At 35.2% G+C, this 10,562-nt stretch overlaps 1 protein-coding gene across 2 annotated transcripts; it reads left to right on the top strand.

The window, feature by feature from the left end:
- Positions 1–7,001: 7,001 nt before the first annotated feature.
- LOC130726557 (putative F-box/LRR-repeat protein 23) lies at positions 7,002–10,295 on the top strand. 2 transcript variants are annotated; one of them, XM_057577840.1, is made up of 3 exons: positions 7,002–7,119; positions 8,886–9,250; positions 9,519–10,295. In XM_057577840.1, exons 2-3 carry the CDS (start codon positions 8,910–8,912, stop codon positions 10,096–10,098), a joined length of 921 nt encoding a protein of 306 aa, XP_057433823.1. In that variant the 5' UTR covers positions 7,002–7,119; positions 8,886–8,909; the 3' UTR covers positions 10,099–10,295. The 2 variants fall into 2 exon arrangements, with proteins under 2 accessions (XP_057433823.1, XP_057433824.1); XM_057577841.1 differs by having other exon boundaries at positions 7,040–7,119; positions 8,935–9,250.
- The last annotated feature ends 267 nt before the right edge of the window (positions 10,296–10,562 follow it).

Raw genomic sequence — 10,562 nt, forward strand, 5'->3', positions numbered from 1 at the left:
AGTAATGAGATATTAGTGTTGTGTATCCTTGTTTGCAGTTTCTTTTCCTTCTTCCCTTAAGTTTAAACCTTTTGTATATGTTGTATTGCTACTGGGATTGTTTTCCAATCTAGGTTTTCTCTGATTTTATAAAATTGATCAAACTATGGTATGGCCACTCAAATTGGGATGAATTCATGCTTCTATGAGTGCTGAAACAAAAACAACTAGAATTGTGCATAAATTTGTTTTAATCTGTTCTGGATGTTCTTGTGATGAACCCCATAGCTATGGGAAGTGAATTTTAATTTGACACAAATCCAGACTGGGATTGGTAGAACTTTCAGTGGGCAGTTAGTGAAATTATGCTGAACAACACTTTTCGGAGTAATGCCTCGACTTCTTTCTTCTGTTTCTTCGATGTGCAAAACTGATATTTGCAATTTAGTATAAACATAAGCAATGAGTTAAGCAATCAGCCTAATCTGCTTTAGTTTATCATATGCAGTTACACATTTTAGTAGTAGCAAGTTAATTAATTGGTTGGATGGGATTGTGTTTATATCTTGAGAATTACTTGGCAGAAAATGAAACAAATTTAGAACTGAAAATGACTATCTCTCATCAATACTTGTGATGTAATTTTGGAGTTCTACATTTGATAATTTTTTTAATACATGACAGCTTAATGGATCACTGAAGTCTGAAGGTGTGTAAATTTACAAATGTTCAGTGTTATTTTAATTACACGACTCTTTGGGTTGTATAGTCGTCTATTAGTTTATTAGAGTTGACGATTATGGAACTAAAGTATGTACTAGTGAATTAAATCATGTGTTAAGTGATTAGATTAATCATATAATGCAAATAAGGTGGCTTCAAACTTTAGTTGCTCCTTAAAAAAACCTGTAGTTGCTAAACCTGTCCAATACTGTTTTTTTGAAGTCAATATGTATATTCATTAAGAAATAGAAGAATCAGCTGCCAAGCTAAGAAGAATCCCTACTGGAGGGTCTCCCCACCAAGAGCAGTTTGGATACAAATGACAATCAGCAGCTAACGCATGGGCCACCCTATTGGTGCTCCTGCCTTCGAAAATAAAATCAAACTTAGTAAAAGTAGGAACTAAACTTAAACAATCATCTATAATTTGCTGTAAAATAGGAAAACTATGTGGGCTCTTGAAAGCTTCTACGAGCTGCTTGCAATCTGAAGAGAAAATAAGCTGGTCCAGGTTCCAATCCAAAGCCTTTTGCACACTCCATCTGAAGCAAAGAGCTTCTGCCAAGAGGGGGTCCATACGATGATCCACATACTGAGTTGCTGCTGCTTGAAACACACCTTCTGCATTTCTCACCACTAACCCATACCCTGTACTCTCCTTGCCAGACCAACCTGCATCAATGTTGATCTTCAAAAAGCCCTCACTTGGAGGAGACCAGCTGGCCTGCTCATGCCTTTGAGTCCCTTTGACCTGTCCAATACTGTTGTAGACAAGTGATATAGCATGATTCTAAAATCCGTCACCTCTAAAAAATAGTCTTGCAAATTCTCCATGCTTTTGAATTTGAAGGGCCTCCAAGAACCACACTACACTGCAATCTCGACCACCTTCAATATATCTTCTTCACAAGATGAGTACATATATAAAGTAGATGCTTACTCGTGCAAAACTCTTCCTTCTTTCCATCACTCGGCAACTTTCCATTATTTGCATTAACATAGCAACTAGCTTGACCAAATGAATTCAAGACAACTAGCAAGCTATTTAACTTTGGCAACAAAGCCTTTCATCTTGATACCAGTAATTCACTAAACATTCTGATAGCACTCAGTGCTTCCTCTATTAAACCTAAAGCACCTAAGCAATCCTCCTAAGAGTTTACCTCGCGACAAACGTGCTTGAAAGTGACATGCCTATGGTGAATAGCAATGGAGATAACATCAAACAAGACATCATACAAGGATAAGACATGATAGATTAGAGGCATCAAGCAACCGAATGACATTCAAGGAATTACTCTCACATATCACCCGATGACTTCCTAAGTCCCAAGCCAACAACACACTATGCTTCAAAGCCAAAAGCTCAGCATGAAGAAGACAAGTACCATGAAAGGAAGCTGAAAAATCTGTCACTCACTCGGAAGAAGAGTTACCAATGATGGCCACCAACACCCATCGAGTTGCTACTTGGGAAAAAGCAACCAATCATGTTCGTCTTAATAAAAGAGCCAAGAGGATGGGACCAAACAAGGCGATCAAGTCCTTTATTGAGGAGGAAATTTGGTGCAAAATGACATCAATTGACCATGGGGGTAAAAAGTTCAATGACATTATTTCGCCAATGCCAAATCCACCAAGTGATAAGCACAAACCTCCAATGATCTTGGTGGTGGATGAGAAAAGCGAGCCAAGTTTATGGTTACTGTGAAGAAAGGTTGCAGATGTCGGAACACCACTCCCGAACCAAATTTCACGAGCTTGAAAGTAATCGTGTCGGTGGAGAATTGTTTCTTGATTGTTTGAAGAACGGTTGCACAAATGAGAAAAACAAACGAGCATTCCTTAAACTATTTGCAGGAAGCACATCATGAAAGAGCAGCCATAGAAACAATTTTATTTTTTTCTTCCATTTTGAGGTGCCACGCCTACAAGAATTATGTATCAGGTTGCCCATGCATAAGTTGATCTAGACGAATAGGCACTCGAAGAACATCCCTACCAATACCAAGCATCAGTAACATCGTGGTTTTGATGATCCATGATAATCGAGATCTACTGTTTTAAATTAGGCCTGCTCAAAAAAATCGGTCCGAACCAGACCCGATTCACCCGAGCCAAACCCAATGCAAACGGGTGGTTCAACACGGGTTCACGGTTCAGCGGGTCACTTTTCCGATTCCAAATAAGTTCACACGGGCGGGTTCGGCTCAGCAAAATAAAAACCATCGGTGACCGGGCCCGACCGCCTAAATAAATATATAATATACAAAAGTTTGAATTTTAAAATGTCTAGACTCCGATCCGGATCCTCTCCAGCAATCCAAAACTGTCCAACCCCTCCAGCAGTGATTTGGACCGTCAGATGCATCTTGTGGCTCAGATAATTTACCAACATAAAACACCTAAAAATTAACTAGCCACAAAATGCATTTGACGGTCTAAATCACTGCTGGAGGGGCTGGACAGTTTTGGATTGCTGGAGATCATGGGCTGGAATCCTCTCCAGTGAAATCCTCTCAAGTTTTCTCCAGTTGACATTTGTGGCGGTCTGCCACAAAGTCTGTTAATTTTTTTCAGCAGCATTTTGTGGCAGCTGGAAAAATGTTGTGGCGGTTCAACACCGCCACAAATGTCCACTGAAAAAATTGAGAGAATTTCACTGGAGAGGATCCGGACCCAGGATCCGGATCGTCTAGACTCTTAGACTCTAGAGCCGTGCGTCCAACTTTGTGACCTTTTAGTCTTGTCCACTCAATCACATAACTTGTCTTGTCATTCCCGAGCCAAGTCCATTCTCTTTCTTTGTTTTTTTTTTATTAATTCTCTCCTCTTTCTTTCATTTAAACATAGGAACCGTAGTGCACCTCCTCTCTTTTTCTTTCACTCACAATTCATAGGAAATCCAAAGGCTCACATACCAGAAATCCAACCATAGTGTATCCTCTTGCTCTCCTTGTCTGAAAGTTCTCCTTCAGCATCATACTTTGTCATGACGGTTGAGAGGTTGCGGTTGAAGATTGGCAGTGGTCATTGACTAAAACCTCATCCCCAACACTCTGAAAGTCGACAAACTCAGAGTCGTTCCCTTCATCCTGATGGTTGACGTTTTGAGAGAGAAGGCACTAGATGCATGACGCCATGGAGGAGTTGAAGCAAAAGTGGAAGCTTTGTTCTCATTTGATGGTAGATTTGTAGCAACCTTCGTTTTTTCAAATACAACATCTTCTTTTTTTCTTGAAATGTAACCTTTCTGGACTATTGTTTCCTCTTCTTGTTTGATATTCTTTTATGGGTTCAATTCAAATGTAATATCTTTTGCTACTCTTTCATATTTACAAAATCTTGCTATTCTTTCTAGAATCAAGGTGTTTTTGTGGTCTGAAGTCCAAACCCGCCCAAACCCACCCGAACCATCCATTAACCCGAATAATGCGAACCCGACTAACCCAAGCAACTAAACAGACGAAATCTGTCCCAGTATATTATCGGGCAAGGTCGGATTTGGATTTTTGGTCCGAAATCTGACCCTACCCGACCGGTGCTCAGCCTTATTTTAAATCAACGGGGAAACAATTTCAAGACCATGAATATTCGAGGCCTCGACTCCAGATATCCTTCACCTTTAAATCGATTTTCTCAATATGCACAATATCTACTTTTATTACAAAAGCAAACCAAGAAATGAGTTATGTAATATGTGATGTGAGGTAAAAAGAAAATAAAGTGAAAATGAGATTAAAAGGAAAATTGATATGAATCACTCATTACTTTTTTATTCTCACTTATGTAAAATCGCACTCCACTAGTCCACAGTCCACTTATTCACCCAAAACTCCATTTTAGGCTTAGAACATTTTCAATGCTAGTTGTTTAGTTCTTAGCACTATTCATGTAGACCCGTACTGTCACAAGTATTTAAGCAACTATTTGTAAATTTTGCTCCAACCATGACTTTTTCGTTTTTAATTCTTAGCATTATTCATTTCGTCCCACAAACCATTATATTAACAAAAATTATTTTCATATAATTTTGATTTAAATTTAAATGCTAATTCAAGACTTAAATTAAATATTAGTTGATGAATAAGAGAAAAAAAATATTTTTTTATGCTAAGAACTCAAAAGGTACAACTCATTATATAATAACTGTTTCTTATTTTTAAGAATTAAGAACTTCATGTCAGCCCCGTCCAATGATTAAAATTTCAGTTCTTAGTTCTAGCTTAGAAATAAGAACTAAGAACCTTGCATTGAAGATGCTCTTAGTGATGAATAAGGAGTGTAAAGATTCTCCAAATTCATTTTCATTTAGGTAATCAGTGGAACTCTTTAGTCTTTACCACATTTTTTTCTTAATTTTATTCACTTATTTAAAATTTAATAAATTAAAAAAATACATTTTAATAAGAAGAAGAAAAAAAACCTGAAAAATGGAAAACATAAAGTTTTTTTGACCCGTGAGTTGCATGGGGAAATGTCTATTGTATTTGATACATTAATTAATCATAAACGTGATTATGCGAGTTCATTTTCAGTTATTATTTTTTAAATTCTAAGTTATTTATGTTTTAATTATTTTTAAGTTATTCCCAATGTGTTCAGGGAACACGTGTCAATAGACTGATGTAGTATCTTAGATAATTAAGAAAAACATTTTAAAATTTTAATGGATTATAATCTCAACACTACATATTTTATTTTTATATTGTAGATCATGAGAAAGAATAAAATGAGAAATGAGAGAATTTCTGTAAATATGCAGTAAATTAGGCTTCAGACTTTTCTTAATTTAAATAGATAATGAGAACGATTTCAAGACTTGTTTAGGAAATAAATTTAGTAAACAATAATCTAGGTAAATCTTACATAATTAGGGTAAATCTTTTAAAATTCGGTTTTAAGATCACAACAGAAGAGAAGATATCTAATGCAATGGCACATGAATTTTTTTTTATGAGAATTAATCTGATAATGACACGTGAATTTTTTTTTTTTGAGAATGACACGTTACTAAGCCTGATAAAGTTCTTCTTTTCTAATTGCACGAGGAATATATTTATTGTATTTGATACATAAATTAATCATGAACGTGATTATGCGATTTTATTTTCAGTTATAATTTTTTAAATTCTAAGTTATCTATGTTTTAATCATTTTTTTAAAAGTTGTTCCCAATATGTGCTCTCCTCTTTCCCCATTAATTCTCTCTTAATTGTCTCTTTTTTCCCCTAATTTCGTTCCTCTCTCTTTTCTCTCATGTGACATTTTAAATTTTCAGATTCCCTATATCTTTTTCTTCTTCCCCAATTAATTGTCCTTCTCTCCCCACCTCATTCGCTGCTCTCTCTCTCTCTCTCCCCTCATCCCTTCTTTCAAATTCCCCTTTCCCAATTTTTTTCTACAATAATTTTTTATTTTTGGAATGATTATTAAAACCTTTCATTTTCTTAAATATTTGGAAACCAATCAAATCAAATATTTATAACCTATTTAAATCAAGATTGATTCAATTATCACGTTAAAAAAACTTAGATTATAAAATCTAGGTAATTAGAGAAAATCTTTTAAAATTTTAATAGATTATAATCTCAACACCATATATTTTATTTTTATATTGTAGATCATGAGTAAGAATAACAGGAGAAATCAAGAAAATCATGTAAATATGCAGTAAATTAGGCTTGAGACTTTTCCTAATTTAAATAGATAATGAAAACGGTTTCAAGATTTGTTTTGCAAATAAATTTAGTAGGGAGTAATCTAGGTAAATCTTAGATAGTTAGGGCAAATCTTTTAAAATTCGGTTTCAAGATAAAATAACACAACAGAAGAGAAGCTATTTAATGAAATGGCACATGTAATTTTTTTTATGAGAATTAATCTGAGAATGACACGTCATATATTTTATTTTTATATTGTAGATCACGAGAAAGAATAAAATGAGAAATCAGGAGAATCATGTAAATATGCAGTAAATTAGACTTGAGACTTTTCCGAATTTAAAGATTTGTTTTGCAAATAAATTTAGTAAATGAGTAATTTAGGTAAATCTTAGATAATTAGGGCAAATCTTTTTTTTATGAGAATTAATCTGAGAATGACTCGTGAAATTTTTTATAAGAATTAACCTGGTGTTGCCACGTCATTAAGTCAGTGTGATAGAAGTTGTTCTTTTTTAATATATATTGATCGATTGATATTGATTGATTGATACGCATTAAATTTTATTCTTAAACATTTATAATTTAATTATTATTTATCGTGAACGGTTTGTTTAGTGTCGGTTCCCAAAATCCCCGCCTCCCATTTTTAATTATTATAAATACAGCCGAAAGGGGTTTTCCCTGATTCTGCACATTTACATGTAACAATTTTCCCTCTTCTCTTCTTAACCTTGACAGCACTTAATAATCGGTAAGTTTTCTTCCATTCTTTTGTTGGAGGGTTTGTGTGCTTCTAAATTACTGTATCTGATCATGCTTTTTCGTTCATGTTCCAGGGTATTTGGTTATTTTCATTTGAATTCAATTTTGTTTTTGTATGGTCTTTACCTGCTTGATTAAATGACTATTTCCTTATATTGGATTAAACCTAAATTGGAATGGATTTTCGCCTCAAACTTGTACTGTTAGAAATTAGAATATTTGTTTGTGTAGTGGGGTTCTGCAGTTGATGTTTCTTTTAGTCCTTTCATCACAATCTAGTGATCAATGAAATTTGAATCAAGTGTTGTGGACATGTATGTAGAACACTAGAACCTTTCTTCTGCTTGACAGATGCTGGGTCCATTGTTGGTTCTTTTTCTAATTTTTAGTCTAGCTGTGGTTTATTGGCCAGGATGTTTATGCCTAAAACTGGTTCATGATTTAGATTTGTGTAGGTTTGTTTCCTATTTCATGGCTAAGAATATTATGATCTTCACTGTGTTGCCTTGATTATATTAATCAATCTCTGTAATTTTGTCCTAGTATTAAAAGCTTAGATCTCCCTCCTTGACTTTCTAAGCCTTACCTTTGCATTCCTGTTGCCTTTAGTTGGAAGTTTGTGGGTGATTATGGTGGTTTTTGTTCTTGTTACGACCTAGAGATTCTAGATCTAGGGTTTCGCACAGCTGTTTATGAATAAAAGAAAGAACTTGTCTTATTGAATGAGGTGTCTAGCCTTTTATAGTGGGGCTAAACCCCAATCCTAAGCTATTACATCATGGGCCTTACAATTACCTAAAGGGTCATGCGTCAGGTCCGACCCATACAACAATGACTCACCCTCAATCCTTAACGCAGACTTGCCTTGTAGCCTAAAAACCCTGAAAGGGGCTAGGGCGCTAGCTTTAGGGCGTGGCACCCTAACCAGTCTACATGCCCACAATACGCTGAGTCTGAAGTATGAAGACGAAGTGCGTCTTTATTCTAGCTTACCAAGTATGCTTTCCTCTCACCCTTGTTGCAACCTTAGACCGTGAAAGGGCTTAAGCGCCAACTTTAGGGTGTGACACCCTAGCCAGTCCAATTTTAGAAGATCTCATTTCTCTGCTTAGGAAAAGCAATAGTTTGAAGTAAGGATAATGCATATGGAGTTTGTAAAGACAAACATTCTATTCATTTTTCTTAAAATGTAAGATAAACTGAAAATATTATGAGAAAAAGGATGATGCACCGACGATGTAAAGTTTTTTTACACCGTCAACCAATCAGATTTTAAGGATGTGCCATGTCAATTAATGAAATTAAATAAAAAGAGAGATTTTCTCATATCCTTGAAATCTGATTGATTGACGGTGTAAAAAAACTTTACACCGTCAGTGCATAGAAATTAAACTCAAAGATTATTTATTTTTTAAGCAACACTTCTATTTAATTATTTACATAGAAATCTGGCAACATTTATGAGATTTAACTGCATTTGATTTGTAAATAAAATCAAATAGTTAAGTTATATATCCCATTAATTGAAATCAATTAACATCACATCAGCGGAATTGATTTATATATGAAACATTAGAGCATTCATTACCTCTTGTATTTTCTGACAAGCTATTTGAGTGGCGAAAGAATTTTGAACAATTAGTAAGTATTAAAGTTTATCACAAAACGTATGACTTTTATAAGTCACAGAGACTATTCAACTTTCAAACGCCAAGATATCATTTTTATTGTTTATAAATCTATTGTTGAACATAGTTAACAATCAACTTCATTTGCGGGATGGCTGCATCTTCTTCAAGGGCAGTGAAGGAAGCAAGAGGAGAGAGCATAGAGGGGCCAAACTGGCTTGAACTTCCTAGAGAAGTGACAGCAAAGATTCTGCACAAGCTTGGTCCCTTTGACATTTTCACCAATGCAAGCCGAGTGTGTCCTTTATGGTGGAAAATCTGCATGGACCCTCTCATGTGGCGCACAATTTACTTGACCAACCGCCCTCCCTATTCACACTCCAAATTGGCGATGTTTTGTCGCCATGCCATCAAACGAAGTTGTGGTCATTTGGAAGACATTAGTATTGAGGGTATTGGCACTGATGAAGTCCTCAAATACATTGCTGATAGGTAATCTCATCATTTTTCTCTCTGTTGGCTGCCATGTTTTATGATTATTTCTTATTCTGTTTATGTTGCATGAACAAAACCTTTTCTATTTTATGTGTCTCCTACAGGTCTGCTATTTTCATGTTTATTTTTTATTCATTGGACATGTGCTCATTTATGTCCTATTTTTATAAATAGCATGAAACATTTGAGTGAAAACTCAACCTTTGGCAACATGTGTTTATTGAAAACTCAACCTTTTTATCTGTTTCTTTTCAAAAATTTACAGTGGAAGTCACCTAAGACGGATTTGTCTTTTAAAATGCTGGGAAATTTCAGACAAAGGGTTGAGAGAGGTTGTGAAGAAGCTTCCACTGCTGGAAGAGTTTGAAATTTCATTCAGCTGCCTATCTAAGGATACTTTGGAACTTATGGGAAAATGTTGCCCAAATTTGAAAGTGCTGAAATTTAACATGAAGGAATATAAAGGCTTGAAGTCTGATGCTGAGGCGTTTGCTATTGCAAAAACCATGCCTCAACTATGTCATCTCCAGCTTCTGGGAAACAGGCTCACTAATGAGGGCTTGCTTGCCATTCTTGACGGATGCCCTCATCTTGAATCTCTTGATCTGCGTGTTTGTTCCAATGTCGATTTGAGCGGAAGTTTGAGGGAAAGGTGCTGTAAGCAGATCAGAGATTTACGATTTCCAGAAGACTTGAGTGAAGTTTCCACCTATGTTGAAGATGAACAACCTGATTATGATTATTATTTTGAATGTGACTGTGGATGCGACTGTGACTGGAGCAATGAAGGGGACGATAGGGCAAATGATGAATATATCATCGCTGACTATTATGGTCTATTATGATTCATTTTGTAGCTAAGCTATCCTGTGTTCTTTTAGGATATGTTAATCACCTGCAGGTACTGTTCTATATGGCATTTAATTTTGGTTTGAAGAGGCTCACTTGTTCTTCTAAATGCCATGGTTTTTTTTTTCTTTACTTTTGTGGTGTCCATGTATTCAGACTAGTACTTTATATACTTATGAATGGTTTTAACATACTTTGTTAAGATGGCTCAAGTATTTTGATTTTGTTCCTAACTCTCTTTGGTTTCCTATGTTTTTTTTATTTAACGTTTGCTGGTTCCTTTTTTTCCCTTCTCAGGCCCAAGCTTGTATCAGTTATTTGTTCATTAATTAGAATTTAAAGTGATGGATTCGAAAAACAAAAGAAGGAAGGTTGTCTGTAATATCATCAATGTTGAATTCATATTGTCTTTATGTATGTTATGCGGATGTTCTATTGTACCTAAGCTAAAGATTACTAG

The sequence above is a fragment of the Lotus japonicus genome, chromosome 6, assembly GCF_012489685.1.
Source record: "Lotus japonicus ecotype B-129 chromosome 6, LjGifu_v1.2".
In the NCBI taxonomy this organism is placed as follows: domain Eukaryota; kingdom Viridiplantae; phylum Streptophyta; class Magnoliopsida; order Fabales; family Fabaceae; genus Lotus; species Lotus japonicus.